This window comes from Chinchilla lanigera, unplaced genomic scaffold (assembly GCF_000276665.1).
Source record: "Chinchilla lanigera isolate Chin_1 unplaced genomic scaffold, ChiLan1.0 scaffold00103, whole genome shotgun sequence".
Classification (NCBI taxonomy): domain Eukaryota; kingdom Metazoa; phylum Chordata; class Mammalia; order Rodentia; family Chinchillidae; genus Chinchilla; species Chinchilla lanigera.
In genome coordinates, this window is record NW_004955504.1 from 304,417 (window position 1) to 322,487 (window position 18,071).

Consider the following 18,071-nt stretch of genomic DNA (forward strand, 5'->3'; position numbering starts at 1 on the left):
TGAGTAGCCTGGATAAGATAGAAGGGATAGAAAGAGCTGTGGCAGGCTGTTGTTGCTTTGGTACTATTTGCCCATCACGAAATGTTTCTCCCCTTGGAGCCAGCTGATTATGGACTGAAACTTCGATAAACTGTGAGCTAAATAAACCTTTCTTTCTTTAACTTTGGGTGATGGGTATTTTGTCCCAGCAAAAAGAAAGAAACCTAAGACAGCTCCCAAGCTTAACTTGGGGGGTCCCAGGGATACCTCCTGGCATCTTTCCTTGGATGAAGAGAAAAGATTCACTGTTCCCCTGTGAAACGGCTGTCAGAGAGGAGAGGACGGCAGTGACTACCTCCTGCGGTCTACATCCAGGCCCCAGAACTGGCACCGGCCTGCACATCAGGTCTGAAGCTCCAGCATTCAGCATCCTGGTCTTCCACTCCCTGGAATCACCCCCCCCCGCCCCCCCGGGCAAAGCGTCTCCGCCCATAACTCCCACTCTCATCTCCTGCCTGAGCCATCCGGATCCCAAGAGAAGGAAAAGGCCTGGGGCATGTCTGAGGCCCCAGGTACATTGGGACACAAGGACACGTGGACGTCCTGGCCAAATGAGGTCGCCCACTCTGTAGGAGCGGGTGGGAACTCGTGTCTCCATGCCCTCCCGGCTTCCCTGCCCGGGCAGCGGAACACCGACCCGGCCCAGCACGAGCCCGCCCACTTCGGCCTGCCCCGCCCACCTGTGACACTGTGGCCACGCCCACTCAGTCTTGCTCCCGCCCACATGGGCCGCCCAGTCCCGAGGTCTGGCCGGAGCGACGCCTGCGCAGGCGCAGTGCTCGGGCACAGATTTGAACGATGGCGCCTGGCTCGCGGCTGCTGCTGAGTGAGGAGACGGTTCGGGAGCGCAGCGGCCTGGGGCCCCAGCGTGACCTAGGTGCGCCGCTGGACAGTCGGGAGGGCGGGGGCCGGACCGGGCTTCTCCAGGGCGGCAGCGTTGGCTGTCCGCGCGGCCTCACTGCCCCGCGGAGGCGCGAAGGTGCCCTCGCCGTCAGTGTCAGTCACCCTCAACGGTCGCCGCAGACTCGCGTTGGGGGGCGGGGCCTAAGGGAGGGGCGAGGGCAGTCGGCGGAGGACGGCGGGGGGGAAGGGCGTGAGGGAAGTTGGTGGGCAGCGAGGGGGCAGGGCGCGGCGAGGGGCCCCCTCCCGAGCCCTGCCGTCTTGCCTGGCCCCCCCTCGCTCCCCTTTTCTGGTTTTGGGAGCAAGGCTCCGAGGGTCGGAGCTCCCTCCCCGCGTGCCTGCTTCTCCCGCCCCGAGCATCTTCCACATCTTCAGAACTCTGCTTACCCGTTTTCGCTGAGGATTTTCGTCTGGTCATAAAGGATGGCGATGGGTGGTTTTCTTTGGGGGCTGTTTTTGGTAGCATCTCGTTTTTGAGAAGAGGTTCTGTGGAACTTGTGTTACTTCTTCGACGGTTTCATGGAATTTTTTAGCAAAACTATATGGTTGTGGAGATTTCTATTTATTTCTGTGGTGGTTTTAGGACGGTTTATATTGTCAGTATCGTCTGGGGTTTTTGCGAAATTGATTCATTTTATCTGAGTTGTCAAATGGAGAGTTGTTTATAGCATGCATTTACTGGCCTGTAATGACTGGAGTCTGTAACGATAGCCCTCCTTTTGTGCGTGATACTGATAATTTGTCCTGTTTTTTAGTATTGGTAGAAATTGATAGATGTTGATTTTTATTTGTATGTTTGTTTTGCAACACTGGGGAATTGAACCCCAGCCAGCCTTTGCACCGAGCTATATCCCAGCCCCTTTATTCTTTATTCTTTAGGGTCTCACTAATTGTTCAGTAGGTCTGGGCTCAGTTGCCCAGACTGGAATTGTCTAAACCTCCCAGTGTGTTGGGATTATGGATTTGTGGCACAACACCTGGCTGAACATTAATGGAAGGGCAGCTTTTGGGTTGGCTTTTCTCCATTGTATTTCTCATTTAAATCATTTCTCGTTTTCTGTCCTTCTTTTTGATTGATTTGCATTTATTTTGCTCTTTTTCTAGATTTAAGAGGCAAAAATGTAAAATATTCACTTGAGACTTTCTTATCTTAGTGCTGTAAATTTCCCTCTAAGCACTATGTTAGCTGTAACCTTAAGTTTTGTTAATCATATTTTCATTTTCATTCAGTTTAATTGTTTTTAAAATTTCCTTTGCAACTTCTTTGACCTATGGATTATTTAGGAGTGTGATTTTTATAAAGTTTCATGTGTTTGGAGATTTTCTTATCTTTCTATTATTGATTTTAGTGTAATTCCATTACGATCATAAAATATACAGTACTCTGATTTTAATTGCTTTAAATTTGTGAAGGTTTGTTGAATGTCACAGTATTTGGTCTGTATCGATGAATGTTACCTGTGTTCTTGAAAAGAATGTGTGTTGGGCTGAGTGAAGTGTTGACATCAGTTAGATCCTCTTGGCTGATGGTGTGATCTGTTAAACCAGGCAGATTTTCTGCCTAGTAGGTCTGCTGTCTTTTTTCATATGATTTGAAGATCTGTTATTTGGTGCTTACACATTTAGGATGTTCCTATCTTTTGGGGGGACTGACTCTTTAGCATATAATATGGTCCTTTTTGTCTCTGGTTACTTTTTTTGTTGAAGCATTGTTATGGCTTGTATCTAGATGTTCTCCTAAGCTTTATGTGCTCATAGGTGGGGCTTTTGGGAGTCTCTGGATCATGGGTATATGATACTGCATTAAGAGTTTGTGATACTGGATTAATCCATTGATTGGTGTAGCATAGTTCTGGGTATGTATAATGGGAACACCCACCCTTGAGTGTGGGTGGCACCAATCAATAGGCTTTTAGCCTGAATGGAATCAAAAGAGAACGAAAGAAGGAAAGTTGCTTCCTGCCTCCTTCCTGCCACGCCATAAACTGTTTCTCCTCTGCCTTGTCCCTCTACCATGCCATCCTGCCTTGGAACCAGCTGCGAACTGAAACTTCTACAAACTGTAAGCAAAAATAAACCTTTCCTCCTTTAACTTGTAGGTGTTGGATGTTTGTCCTAGCAGTGAGAAAGTAAGACAGACTTTTGGTACAAGAAGTGGGGTTATTGCTGTGACACTACCTGACCATGTTGTTCAGAAGCTTTTGGAACTGGCTTGTGAGAAGAGTTTGCAAAGGTTTGGAGAGGCTGGCTGGAAAAGCAGACTGACAGTGCTGTGAGCAGAGCCTGATGGGAAATTCTAGTCAGAGCTCAGAAGACTAGAATGTTGACTACAGTGCTACTGGAAAAGACCAGGCCCAACATGTATCAGTTGGGAACAAGGACTGTACTGGCAGTTGGATTCCAGAACATGTGTGTTATCTTCTGGTAAAAAATTTGTCTACCTTTTGCCCATGTCCAGAGATTTTGCAGAAGATTGAGAGTAAGGACAGTGAAGTAATTAATCTGGCAAAATAAATTTCAAGGTAGTCTAATGCTGACGCAGTGGCATGGCTACTATTGGGGGCTTTTAGCCAGCTCTACCTTGAGAATCAAGAACAAAGGGCCCAGCAGAACGATTTTAAAAGTTTTGAGTTTTGCCAGAAAGAAAGCTCTAGTAAAGTTGCCCACTGTAAAGATGGAGTAGAGGGGAGCTTGGTGGCTGAAAGGATTAGCATTAAAAAGCCAAGTTCTTTGAAACTGGACAATAGAAAAGATGAATGCATCACAAGAACCAGCATGATTATACCTTTTTCAGCCTCAAGTTGCAAAGATTAAAGACTTTGCTTTGAGAAGAGAACCCCAGAGCACAATGTTCCAGAATGGCAGCAGCCTAGAAAGTTTGTTGTTTGGGACTGGAGTCACAGTGCTCAGCAATCCAGGCACTCTGCCCCTATAAGCCAAGGGAAAAGAAAGCCTGGCTACCACACTAGCTAGCAACAGACCCTGGTGTCAGCCACGTGGTGCTGGTTTTAGGCACATGCAGAATGCAAGAGTTGTGGCATCAGGAAGATTTCCACCTAGATTTCAAAAGAAGGCGTGGAAGGCCAGGCAGTGTACCCCATGAAGCTGTGAGTATGAAGCTGCAGTGGAGACCCCAGAAAGTTGGAGAACCAAGGAATGTGAACCATCTGAGGAAAGCTGCAAGGAATGAGAAAAACTGGCCCAAGAGAGAAGACAAGAGAGCTGCAACCACCAATGATGCCATAGGGGCAGGGCTATTCCAGCCCTTTGGAGTTCACATCTTGCCCCTGATGCTGGGCATGGGACTAAGCGAGTTTCTTTCTGAAGCTCCAGTTGGAATGCTGTGAATATTATGAAGGAATGTTAGGTCTTTTTTCCCATGGGTCACAGAAGTTCTGCTTATTTTTATAGTCTTTTTTTCTGTATTGGCCAGACTGGACTGTTTCAGTTAGCCTATGTGTTCACTCCTTTAGAATTTTTTTCCCTCTGTAATCTCCAGTCTTCTTTGTATCTTCTGTTTGTCTGCCAAGATTCTGTTTTTTATTTGTTTTGAGAATATTCATAATTGCTCATTGAAGTAATTTTATGAGTTATTTTAAACTCCTTGTTAGAACAGTTCTGGCTTCCCTGTCATTCATTGCTGATATCTTTTTTTTTTTTCTTTTTGGTACCAGGAATTGAACTCATGACCCCACACTTGCCAGGCAAGTGCTGTGTCACTAAAAAATAAATAAATAAAATAAAAGAACTTTAGGGGCTGGGGATTTAGTTCAGCGGCACAGTGCCTGCCTGGCAAGCGTGACATCATGAGTTCGATTCCTGGTACCGGAGAAAAAACAAAAAATAAAAAAAAAAATAAATAAAAATTTTAAAAAAGTGCTGTGTCACTGAGCTATATCCCCAGCCCCTTGTTGGTGTCTACTGATTGTGTTTTCTCATTCATATAGAGATTTTTCTGGTTCAGGGTCATTTTTCATATTGTGAGCATTTTGTGAACTATGAGACCCCACTTCCTATTCACCTCTCTTCCATCACTAGTAGAGCCTGCTGTGTGTGTGGCTTATTGCTGAGCTGACAGCTAGGCTGCAGAAACAGAAGCCCTTGCTATGCTACCATGGGATAGAAGTCAGGTCTACTGACAGAGGCCTGTGTTCTCTGGCATAGCAGATGTAAAGCTGATGTCTGAGTCTGTCCTGCCTGGCCCCTCCTATGCCTCTGACCACAGAGAACAGACAAGGTCTGTGTCCTTTGGTGATTCTGGAGTGTTTTGGGTGCTTAGTTTGGAATATACAGCAGATACTCACATGTGTGCACACATGCTTGGTCATTTCCTGAGGCCTGTGATCCCAGAACAGTCGGCCTTCTGTCCCTCCCTCTAAGTCCAGTGCTGTCTTGTGCATTTCTGTCTAGGGTACCTGGTATTACATCAATTTTTTTTTTTTTTTTTGGTACCGGGAATGGACCTCAGGACCTTGTGCTTGCCAGGCGGGCACTTACGCCACTGAGCTATATCCCCAGCCCGGGTACCTGGTATTAAATTGAGAAGAACACAGTGCAGTGCATCTGGAACTAGAAGTCCTTAAACTATGTAGTAAAATTAATTATTTTAACACATAAGTGTTTCTGGGATAGTGTTTGCTTATTCAGACCCAAACTGTCTTTTTGATTTTAGAAACTTTTTGTAATGGCAGTTAGTTAATGAGTGTGCGTTGAGTGTGCCTTGTAGAGGCAAGCTGCTGTGCCAAGCACTTGATGTCTGCCCATGAAGTAGAGCTGGTGATCTCAGGTTGTGGTCTCTGTGTGGAGGTCATGAACGGCTGGAGCTGAGCAATTAATTAAGAGTACAGGTGGAGCCAGAGGAGGACGCTCTGGGATCAGGGCTCAGAGGAAGTCAGCTTGAAGGAGGGAATGGGCTAGAGTCAAACTGGAGAAAACATAAGCTGAAACTTTAAAATCAGCCCCTCTTTAATGTTAATATTCAAACTTCTGCTACTGCTTCTTCTATTATTATTATTATTATTATAAATTGTTATTATTATCATCATCAATACTGGAAGTTAAATTAAACACAGGGCCTTTGCACTGAGCTATATTCCCAACCCATTTTTATTTTTATTTTTATTTTTTTTTTTGGTTTTTCTCCGGTACCGGGAACCGAACTCATGACCTTGCGCTTGCCAGGCAGGCGCTTTGCCACTGAGCTAAATCCCCAGCCCCCCCATTTTTATTTTGAGACAGAATTTTGATGAGTGACTAAGTTGCTGAGAGTGGGCTTGAACTTGCTAACTGATTTTCTTTCAGATTATGTTATAATATCTTATTCTAAGAAAATATGGAAAATATAAAAATGTATAAGGAAAATGAAAGGAGTTATTCCAAATGTATTAAATGTGTTAATGTTTTATTTTATGCCTTTTGACCTTTTTATATTTGTGTACAAAAGGAAAACATTATTTAGTAGCATTTATTAAAGAATGCTAAAGGAGACTGTTCTGGACTATTTGGATAGGTATGAGGACTGCCATAATGCAATTTTGCAGTAGCGGAAAGGGATTGGATTCAACTCTGAATACACTGTATTTGTAGCCAAGTCAGGAGGGCGAGGGGAGTCAATGAATGGAAAATTACTAAAAGGAAACGAGGAATCAGAGGGAGTCTTCTGAAGACAGGCCCAGGGTGATGGAGAATGAGGAATCTGGACAGGTATTGAGGGTGAGTAGATATAGAGGGTGGGTGTCCTTGCTAATGTGACTTAAGAAGGTTCTTCTTAAATAACACTAGATTTTACAAGGAAGTACGCAAATGGGCTTAAGAAAAGATTCAATGACCTGACAGCAGTTTGGTCAGATAATCTTCATATCTGTTATAACTAATAATTTGGAGTTTTGTTATACTGTTTATTTTCAATCTAAAAGGATTATAATCTTATAATTGTCTGTTATTAGCTGAACTTCAGTCATTATCTATTCCTGGAACATATCAAGAGAAGATTACTCATCTAGGAAGTTCTCTGATGCATCTAACAGGTCTAAAGTCTTTAGATCTTTCACGCAACTCTTTGGTTAGTCTAGAGGTGAGTTTTGGGTTTGTTTCTTAAAAGAAAATTTATTGCTGCATAAGCAGTAGAAAGTAAACTCACAATAAACGTAATATATTTTATAACTGCATGTAACACTTGTAAGCTGTACACTTACAATGATGCATAAATATTGTATTGTTTACTGGTATCTACTGTGAGCTAGCTTTCTTACAGATCACATTTCATCTTTAAACTACTTTGAAGACCAAAGTCCTAGCTCTGAAGAAAATGGGTTCTCTTTAAAGGGAGTGAAACAAGATCCCAAAGATGCAAATGTGGGTGTTTCTACCTCTCCATCCCCTTATCAGCCCTGTCACCTTCAGTTTCTGTGCTTCATATCTGTGTATGGTCTGACTTTAGCCTCTGGCTCTAACCTAGCCTTCCATGGGCTTGGGACTTGTTGCAACATGGCCATGGGTGGCCATTCTGTCCAGATGTGATTCAGAAATCACCCTCATGACCCAAATGGGAAAGTTGTATAAACTCTGCTTATAGCTTGATTCAGAAGGGTGGTGCTTGCCTTCACAGAAATGTAGGACACTGCAACTCCAGAACATGACAGTGTATGGGCCATGCCTGACACACAGCTTTGAAGCTCAGCCAAGTCAGATTTCAGCTCCAACCTTGGCTGCACGCAATGTTGGTTCTTCCAGCTCCCGACTCATTGGTTTCCAAATCTGTAAAATGGGAGCATTAATAGTTCTGATGCTGATGAGTTGTGTGCAGAATAAATGAAACTGAATGTCTTCATGTGGGGCATACTAAGGACTCAGGAGATTGTAGCTATGCTTAGTACCATTAAGACTAACAGACATTCATTCAAACATCTGTGTGTGGTTATTTCACTTTGGAGAACATAGAACTTCACAGATGAGAACACCTTTTGTTTTTAAGCTTTTCCTGGTAACAGCAGGTGTTCATTGTAAGTGCATCTAAGTTGATCAGTGATGGCTTATTTTGCTGTTTATTTTTTAAAGCATGAACTGATGAGCATGCTTCCTGTTAACAGGGCATTCAGTACCTGGTTTCCTTGGAGAGTCTCAACCTCTACTACAATTGCATCTCTTCCTTAGCGGAAGTATTTCGGCTCCACGTCTTAACTGAACTCCAGGATGTAGACTTGCGGCTAAACCCAGTTGTGAAGAATGAGCCTGACTACCGACTGTTTGTACTGCACATGCTTCCCAGGCTGCGGCAGCTGGGTAGGCAGGGTAGCCTTGTGCTAGTGCCCTCACTCTGGAATTCTGGGCTGGGGGGCTGGTGCTGTTGAGCTTTGATTCCTTCTGGAAAGGGAAGTTGATTTTCTACTTTCTGTGAGGCCTAAATAACTGGAGACAGAAGGCACTGGGCCCTGTGTCTTCACAGGATGGTTCTGGTAGGAGAGTTGTCTGGGAAGGGTATCAGGGGCTGCACTGTCCTGGGCCAGGCTACTGTCCTGTTCTTGCAGACAATTCTACACTTTTTGCTGTTTCTCTTAGTCAATTTCTTGTCACTGGCATCCACATTTTAAGGGAAGAGAGATTTACTTTTGACTCACAGTTTGTAGAGGTTTCAGTTGGTAGTTAGCTGTTTCCAGCGCTGGCCAGCATGGCACAGGAGCATGCTGGAGAGAAAGCTGCTCATGGCAGGGAAGCAGAGAGAGCAAAGGAGGAGCTAGTAGGAAGACCATACCCCCAGTGACCCACCTTTTCTGATTAGACCCCACTGCCTAGTAGCAAATCAGCGATAAGCCCCCATAATCCAATCACCTTCCAAAAGCCCCACCTTTGAGCATGTGAAGCTTTTGGTAGGGGACATCTAGATGTATATTTGCTGCTGAAGCGAGAACAGGGACATCTAGATGTGAACCACAGCACCATTTGACTTGGGCATATTTCTGAATTTGCCATTTCTTCACATGCCTCTCAGACGTCATCTTGGACTCATTTTGATAGCTGGATTCTCCCTGGTTTTACATCCATCTGAAACAGCCAAATAGTTCAATTCTAGAAAAATAAACACAATGACAAGTATATATAATTCTAGAAAATTCAATAGTCCTTTTACATTTTAGCATCAGATATTGTTATGGCTAATGTTCCCTCATATGTCATAACAAAATCTGATGCTAACGTGCAGAAGGACTATTCCCTCAAACAGTTCATTATGTCACTGCAAGTGACAGATGAGAGGGAACAAGGTTCAGTAACCACCTTGGCCTCACCACCAAGTATTCCTAAAAGATGTGGGTTTCCTCCACAGATGTATAGGCGGGGCTTCCTGGGCCTCCACAGCCATATGCAGTTAGGGAGAATCCTTTAGCTGGGACAGCCACAGGTCACCTCCCCACCTGCCTCCTTGGTAGGCATCCTCATCCTCTGTGGTATATTGCTGGCTGCGCTGATGCTGCCACATGCTATGCTTCCAGAGGAGAGAACGGGACCCTAACCTGAGGGCACATGGACCAGAAGCCATGGAAAAGGGATGGTTTGAGGTCTCTGAGCTCCATTCTGCTCTGTGGAGTAAGTAATACGAATGCTGAGCTTACGTGGTTAGCTCCCAGGATAGCACCTGGCAGAATCAGGGCTTTGTAAATGTCCCTTGACCTCTTTCATTATTGGAGTCAGACTTCCCATTTACAGTTGCTTTTGGAAACATGACCCTTTTTTGAACCCAGAAGGTCAATCAAGAAAATGAAAGAATCAATAGAGGGCAGAACATTTCTCCCACAGCAAATGCCCACATGAGGGAGCATCCTGCAGTTGTGGTAGTATGAGGTTCTTTTGGGAAATGGAGAGTTAGATGTCAGTATTAAGCTTATAGTAGCAGAGAGGCTGATATGGTTTGATGATGTGCAGACTTGTCTGGCTAAGTATGCCTAGGTCTTGTGTGTGGACATTCATGGGCTGGGCATGGCTGAGAGCACTAGTTTTATATGCATGAGATAAACCCAGGGTTGACGTCCCATCAGCCAGCCTTATAAGGGAAAGTCGGCGCATACACTGCCTTGCACAGTCCTTCCACAGCCCAGGAGGATGTTACTCTGTGAACCCCATGCTGCAGGTGGGACAGTAAGCCAGGGAGCCTCTGAGTGCCTTGGCAAATGGTTGCTGAACTGACACTGGACCAGGCCATCTAGGCTGTTGTGTTGTCACAGCAAGGACTGGGATGTTTTGATCATAAAGTGATTTTCTTTGTGTGAGTTGTACTAACATTTTAAACTGCTCTTTTGCAATTTGTAGGTGTTTTTGGAAGTGCCAGGAGAGGCTGTCTGTCAACATGAAATGCCCAATACCTGTTATTTCAGCCCATTTTTATAAAAGCATAGATTAACAGCAGGAATGCCAGCATCTCCACACTTTGGTTGTTTACAGAAACTCACCTGTTTATAACTCAGTCAAAGCTGTTTTTTTCCAACCATCCGAAAGTGATTTGAGGAACTAACATAAGAACCCAAGCTCTGACTACCTCCCTAGCTAAGTAGGTTCCATTCTGCATGGCAACTCAGATTGGTGGAGAGTGGATGAGCAGACACATCTGATTGGATTGGTAGTCTGTCTTCTGCCCCTGTGGCAGTGACCAGCTGCCTTTAGGCCTAAGCATGCATTCATTGTTTGGCAGGGGCTGAAATGTGCTAGATGTCTGCATCTCCCATTGAGTGACCTAGCAGCACTCAGTGACTCCAGCACCAATATGCTGTGTGTAGACAATGACTCTTCATTGCCCACATAACAGTGCTGAGGCTGTGGGCTAATAGTGTCTGGAGACCTCACGTCCTACAGTGCAGTTGAGATGACAGTCTCAGTCAAAGCACGTGGCACTGGCCTCATGGGAGTTTGGCAATGCTGTTAGATCATAATGATGGGCTCTGTGCCTGAAGTACACTATGTAGTTTGAAACCTACTTGCAATTTCCTTGTTTGAAGATACTTGGGTGGAATAAGTGCTTGTGTTCTAACTTTTATTTGATTATTTGAGCAAGTAATTTATAAATCGTTAGTTTTGGCTCTTTTTAAAAAACATTACAGTCACTATGGGTAACTTTGAGAATCTTCAGTTTTAAATCATTATTTTCTCTTTGTCATAGTAATGCTAAATTGAGAAGGTTATAGTGTTCAAGATAGAAAAGGAATATGAGTCTCCCTGCACATGAAGACACAAAAGAAATGTCATTGGAGTCAAAATCATTTTAAAAATCTGTCCAGATCTACCCTGCTACCAGGTGCCTCAGAAGGGCATTCCGTATCATTTGGTGGATAGCTAGAAGACCCTAGAGGGGTATGCAGAGGAAGTGAGGGTGGTGGTGCAATCTGGTCAGCTCTGGGGAAACAGGAGCTACATCTGGCTTTGGATGTTCTGAGTGGCTCATGGAGATAGTCTTGGAGTCAGGGACTTAGAGCTGCAAAGAGTAGAGTTGGGTCCCCAGCACAGGGAGGATGCTCACCCTGTGTTGCAACTCTCGTGGAGGTGGGAAAGGCTAAACACTAGATCTAGGGGTGCGAGAAGAGGGCTTAGGAAAGCAGTGGAAGCAAGTGTCACATACCTGGGGCATTGCATGCAGAGAGAAGAGCAGTCCCGGTTTGCAGGTCCTCTGACCTGGCACTGGTTTGTGATCTTCAGAACTCTGGTTTTTCTGCTTTGAAAACTGTGTTGCACTATTAAATTTATGCATTTCTTACTAATTGCATAATTTTTAAGGTATGCAGTTGGGTAAATGTTCTTTGGAAGGTAGCATGGGACTTTAACCACATTTATAGTATTGTCTGTGCTAAAATGTATGGTGAGTTCTGACAACTGGGGAACTTTTTATCCTTATTTGCGTAAGGAGGCTTCAGGAGTTTTTGGGAGAAGCCTCCTGAGTCTCCTACCTACATTTGGGGCAGTTGAATGTCTCATGTCTCTTTGGACCTAGGAGTGCATGCCGTAAGGGCAAACACACTATTACAGCTTTTTTCACTGTGTTTTGGGTTCTCCACCACAGAGATTTTTCAATGTGCTGTGTGATGAGAACCTCATCTGGCACCTGATGTGTGTGTGTAACGTTGTGGGTGTATGTGCACCTTACACATGTGCTGTTGTTCCTGCAGGCAATAGCCTGCCCCTGCAGCAGGTCTGAGCAGTGACCATCCAGAGAGCTGGCCAGCCTCATGGTGCTGCCCTTGGTATCTCTGTCATGGGAACCAAGCACAGCCCTTGGAGCTCAGCATCCCTGGACTGGGCCTGCCTCATGCTCACAGGGGACGCTGTGCAAGGTCAGTCCTGTGGGTACAGAAGCTTCCTGTGTAGTGTGCTTCAGGAGTAAGGCACCTGTCACCTGCTGGGCACTGCAGTTCTCTGGAATTTTCTCCCTAGATGATCGTCTTGTGAGAGAGAGTGAGCGGAAGGCTTCCCGACTGCATTTTGCTTTGGAGGACTCACTTGACTCAAAGGAGAGCTTACCAGCTGCTTTGAAAGTTGGAAGGTATGGACAGGTGATCTGAACACTCAGACAGTTTTCAAATTGGCCTGTTGACAGGACAGCCAACCGTAAGTCATAAAAACCCGTGCATGCCAGCCACCCTTAAGGGGCAGATTTGCAGGAACAGAGGCAGGAGGTTTCTGCCATGGCTAGGGCCCCAGCAGACAGGACAGGCCCTCTGTGCTTGTTTTTCACATTTCTTGTAAGTTAGCTTTTAATATTTAAAAGTGGTTATTAGAGTGGTACGTGTAAAATCAAACAGTGAGGATGGCTCACAAAGAGAAACAGCAGTCCTCCTCCTGGTCCTCAGCTACTTTTTACTTCTGTGACTGCTTGTGCTTGCAGGGTCTGCTCAAGTAACTTCTTTATGTCTTGTACCACCAAATTCTGCTTCTGCATGTGAGTGTTTAAATATAAACTCCTTCCAGGCCAGGCATGGTGGCGCGTGCCTGTAATCCCAGCACTTGGGAGGCTGAGGTAGGAGGATCACTGTGAGTTCAAGACCAGCCTGGGCTACAAAGTGAGCTCAAGGCCAGCCTGAACTGCATAGTAAGACCCTGTCTCAAAAAGACCCCCCCCAAAATAAATAAATAAAAATAAAATATAAATAAATAAATAAGTAAGTAAGTACAAACCCCTTCGTAGATGGAGATTGGGTGTCTTATAGGCAGCTCCTCCCCAAAATAGGTCATAGATAATGCCCTTGCCATCCTCTCCTCTTTTGTGGCCAATCTGTCCTTGGTCGGGTTCTGGTTGCCACACCTGCCTTATCCCGCTTCCCATACCACAAATACTACCATCTGAATCTTCATTTCATTTCATGTCATCAAGCTGATAGTATTGAGTATACTCTACAATCATAAAGAGCCTTTATGCTTTCTGTGTGGATTGCTTCTGAAGAGCAAAATTCCATAAACCATATTAAAGTTACTGAATGAAGAGTTTGAATTTTATCCTCTTTCTAGTTTGCCATTTTGTTTTTTCTGTAGCTTTTAACAGTGTTTTTTTCTTCTTGTATTATATACCTTAGCTCATCCTAAATTCCTTTAATGCAGGGGGTGGCCAGTTTTTTATGAACAACCAGAAGAATGTTCTAATCTCTGTGAGTCAAATAATCTGTCTTAGCTTCTCAAATCTGTGGTGTGGAACTAGCCATATATGATATGGAAGGGATGACAGTGTTCCAATAAAAACATACAGTGAGCCAGATTTGGCCTGTGGGCCACACTTTATTTTTTTTGTTGTCTCAAGAATGGTTCTAAATCCTTGAGATCTGCTGAAATGCCTCCCCTGCACCTCTGTCTTTCATTTCAAACCAGGCTAATTGCTGTGTAGACAACTGTACCATGGTATGTGGTAAGTGGGGAGTGTCTTTTTGAGACTTGGGGTGGAGATACTGTTTGGATGTCACAGTGTCTCTTGTCTCAGTTTTTATTTCATTTTGCTGTGCACATGACAGTTCAGGGAGCATCAGCATACTTTCAGGATGCTTTGGCCTAAACGTATGGTTTATGGAGGAAATCTTAAAAGCAGAGAATTAGTGGAGTACATGTGAGCCAGCTGTCAAGCTCTCAGCCTACAGAGAGGCAGTCTAGACATGAAGAGAGAGAAGACTCAGGAAAAGGACTATCTCTGCCTTCCTTCATCATTGCAGGAAGGGGAGAGGAATGGGGTATTGGTCACCAGGAAGTGACCTTAGGGGAAGGGGGCTCCTGGAGCATACATGGCTTTGACTTCCTCTGTCTCTGGTGCGGAATGAGTGAAAAACTTGCCACATACCACATACAGCTATCAACACAGCAATTAATCGCCTAATAGTCCACCTCTAATATCACGCTAGAGATTAGGACTTTCACATAGAAATTTGAGAGGGACACAAATAGACTCAGTCTTTTGCAGTAAGCTTTCTGTTTGATAGTGGTTTAGGGTTACAGAAGAAATGAGTGTGACATAGTTCCACCTCTTAATACTTCGACGAATGCATGAAGTCATGTACCCACCTTTACAGTGTCTCACAGGTTAGTTTCCCTGCTCTGAAAAATCTCCTGTGTTCCACCTATTCTGTTCCTTTCCTCCTCCCAAACCTCCAAAACCTCTGTTCTTTTTATTATCTCTATAGTTTTCTCTATTCCAGAGTGCCATAGTTGGAATTTGCAGTGGTTTAGTTATAATTTATATGTGTCCCATAAGGTTTCATTTTTTTGGAAGCTTGTTCCTCACTGGTGTTACTGTTAAGAACTGATGGGGCCTTAAGAAGTGAGGCCTGGTAGGAAGGTGTCAGGTCATTGGCGGCATGTCCTCAGGAAGGGTGAGAGTGAGTTGTTACAAGGGAGCCCGAGCCCTGAGTCACTCTCTGGCTTCCTGTGCACCTCCACCATAAGGTGGCACAGCCTAGGGGCTGTCACCAGAAGCCAGCATCACAGTGTGTGGACTGTCATACTCCAAAACCATGAGCTGAATAAGCCTTCATTTAACTGCTGAAGGACAGCTTGGTTGCTTCTTAGTTATGGCAGTTGTAAATAAACTGCCCTAAACATTAGTTTGCAGATTTTTATGTGGACAAAATTTGTCATTTCATTTGGGCACATACCAAGGATCTTGATTGCTGGATAGTATGATATGTGTAGTTTTGTGGGAAGTTGTCACACTGTCCTCCACAGTGGCTGTACCACCTTGTGTTTCATCAGTGGTGAATGAGAGTCTCTGTTACTCCACATCGTTATCAGCCTTTGTTGGTGTCAGTGTTTTGAACACTGGCTGTTCTGCTGAGGATGTGGACTTATCTCAGTGTTGTTTGAACTGCCATTTCCTGCTGATGTGTGCTATGGAGCATCTTCTCATGTGCTCATTAGCATCTGCTTATCTTCCTTGGTGAGAAGATGCTTCAGATCATTTGCCCACTTTTGATTGGGTTGGGTTTTAAGACTTCTTATTTTGGATGTAGTCCTTTGTCAGATACATGCTTTAGAAATATTTCTTGCAGTCTGTGAGTTGTCATTTTTTTTGCGTAACAGCGTGTTTCACAGAGAAGAAGTGTTAAATGTTAATGAAGTCCAGCTAACCAATTATTCTTTTCGTGGATGTACTTTGGTTGTAACATTTTAAAGTCACTGTCAACCCCCAAGGTCCCCTAGATGTTCCGTGTTATCTCCTAGAAACTTTGTAACTTTGCATTTCATAATTAGGTATGTGGTTCATTCTGAGTTTATTTTTGTGAACATTGTGAAGTGTGTGTTCAGATTCATTTTTATACTGTCCTTTGATTGTTCTTGGCTTCTTTGTCAAATATCAGTTAACTGTATAAGAGTTTTCTGGGGTTGGGCTGGGGATTTAGCTCAGTGGCACAGCGCCTGCCTGACAAGCGCAAGGTCGTGAGTTCGATTCCCGGTACCGGAAAAAAAACAAAAAAAAAATAAAACAAAACAAAGAGTTTTCTGGGCTCTATTTTACTCCATTGATGTGTTTATGTTTTCCCCAATGCCACACTGTCTTGATCCCTAAGGACCTCATATTAATTTGACTACTCTGTAGAGGCCTTATTTCTAAATAGGGTCACATCCTGAGTAATGAGGGTAAAGACTTCATATCTTTGGAGAGGTTTGGGTTTGGGTTTGTTTTTGTTTTTGGAGATAGGGTCTCACCATGTAGTTCAGGCTGGCCTTCAACTCACTACATAGCTTAGGCTAGACTTGAATGTGCAGCGATCCTCCTGCCTCACTTCATATCTTTTTGGTGGGTGTTAGCTTTTCATTGCTGTGACAATACCTGAGAATAAGAAGTTACAGGGGGAAAGGTTTATTTTGGCTCACAGTTTCAGAGGTTTTAGGCCATGGGCCATGGCTTCATTGCATCTCAGCCTGTGGCAAGACTGAACATTATGGTGGAAGGAGGTGATGGAGGAAGCTACTCACTTCATGGTACCCAGAAAAGAGAGACAGGGAGAGGCAAAGAGAGAGGGAGAACACGTGCTGGCTAAGGTTCCTCTTCTATTTTGGTTCTTCTGGGCCTGCAGCCCTTGGATGGCGCTACCTCTACTCAGGCTGAGTCCTACTTGCCAGTCATCTCTGGAACCACCTTCAGACACACCCAGAAGTGTGCTTTACTAATTTCCTGAGTGTTTCTCAGTCTCATCAAGATGACAGTGATACCGTGTATCCTGTAACTTTGCTGTAATCACTTATTAGTACCATGAGGTTCTTTGGGATTTTTTTATTTAGACGTTCATTTAATGAACAAAAATAGTTTTATTTCTTCCTTGCCAATTTGTATACCTTTTATTTCTTTTACCTGTCTTACTGCATTAGCTAGGACGTACTGTACAATGTTAAAGCAATGGCAAGAGAGCACCTCCTTACCTTGTCCCTGGTTTTAGCAGGAAAGCTAGTTTTTTGTCATTAAGTATGAAATGGGCTGTAGTTTTGTAGACAACTTTCTCAAGTTGAGGAAGTCCCTTCTACTCCTAAGTTAGTGCAGGTTTTTTTTTTTTTTATCATAACTAGGTGTTGGATTTTATCAGATGCTTTTTCTTTATTTATTGATAGGATTGTGATTTTTTTCCTTATTGTGATATGTTGTGTTTTTTCAGTTATTCATATTTTTAAATTTCTCTTGAGATTTCATCTTCAACTCATTATCTAGAAGGGAGTTGTTTAATCTCAGAGTATTTGGGAATTTTCCATTTACCTTTCTGTTACTATTTCCAGTTTAATTCCATTGTAATCTGAGGTATACATTATATGATTTCTATTCTTTTAAATCTGCCAGCATGTGCTTCATAGCCTCAAATGAGGTCTATCTGTTGGATGCTCCATGAAGTCTGGAGAAGAAGGTATACTCTGCTGTTGTTTGATGAAACAGTTGTGTCCTAATGACTTCTGTCCAGTTCTGATGGAGTGGTGTGGAAGACTCCAGGACAGTGGGTTCATCCACCATCCTTGAAGTTTGTCACATTTGTCAGACTTATTTTGACCCTTTATTGTTAGGCACAGACATGATGAGGCGTGGTAGGTCTTTTTGGAGCTTGACCCCTTTCTCATTACATAGAGACCTTCTTGCAGGACTCTCTACCTGAGGTTAGCGTCAGATCCCACAGGTTGAGGGCTGAGTCCTCAAGACCAGTGGTCCCCAACCTTTTTAACACCAAGGACTGGTCTCGTGGAACACAGTATTTCCACAGAACAGGAATAGGGGTGGGGGGATGATTTCAGATTATTCAAATGCATTACATTAATTATGTACTTTGTTTCTTTTATTAGAATATTGTAATAGATAATGAAATAATTATACAGCTCACCATAGTGCAGAATCAGTGGGAACCCTGAGCTTATTTTCCTGTAACTAGAAAGTCCTTCCTGGAACTGATATGAGACATTGATACCAAAGTTTATTGCTCATGTCCAGCCAGGCCTATAATCTCTATATTGGTTGCTGTCACTGCAGAAAACCCTGCTTTACAAAGATGGGATGTTGAAAATGGAAGTAGGCTTTTAAGTGCTGTTTTTAAATTCTCAGGGTATTCTACTTCTACTGTAATCCAGCACATGTGGAGATTTAAAGTTGTCTCAGACATACTTTTAAGGCCAGTGTCATTTGTAATCTGAAGCACCTGATCCTTTTC

General features: G+C 43.8%; 1 protein-coding gene across 8 annotated transcripts in view; it reads left to right on the forward strand.

Annotated features, from left to right (window-relative positions):
• Nucleotides 1-764: 764 nt before the first annotated feature.
• Cep72 (centrosomal protein 72kDa) overlaps nucleotides 765-18,071 on the forward strand; it is a 30,611-nt gene continuing 13,304 nt past the window's right edge. For 2 of the 8 annotated variants that reach the window (XR_001231552.1, XR_001231553.1), the window contains exons 1-4: nucleotides 765-916; nucleotides 6,885-7,012; nucleotides 8,028-8,220; nucleotides 12,349-12,457. Coding sequence is in view for 6 of the 8 variants with exons in the window: in XM_005407003.2 (XP_005407060.1) it covers nucleotides 838-916; nucleotides 6,885-7,012; nucleotides 8,028-8,220; nucleotides 12,349-12,457 (509 nt within the window). In the remaining 2 variants the exon portion in view is untranslated. Of the gene's footprint in view, nucleotides 917-6,115; nucleotides 6,652-6,884; nucleotides 7,013-8,027; nucleotides 8,221-12,348; nucleotides 12,458-18,071 lie in introns of those variants that run through there. The other 6 variants (XM_005407003.2, XM_013505910.1, XM_013505911.1 and 3 more) reach the window with 6 other exon arrangements.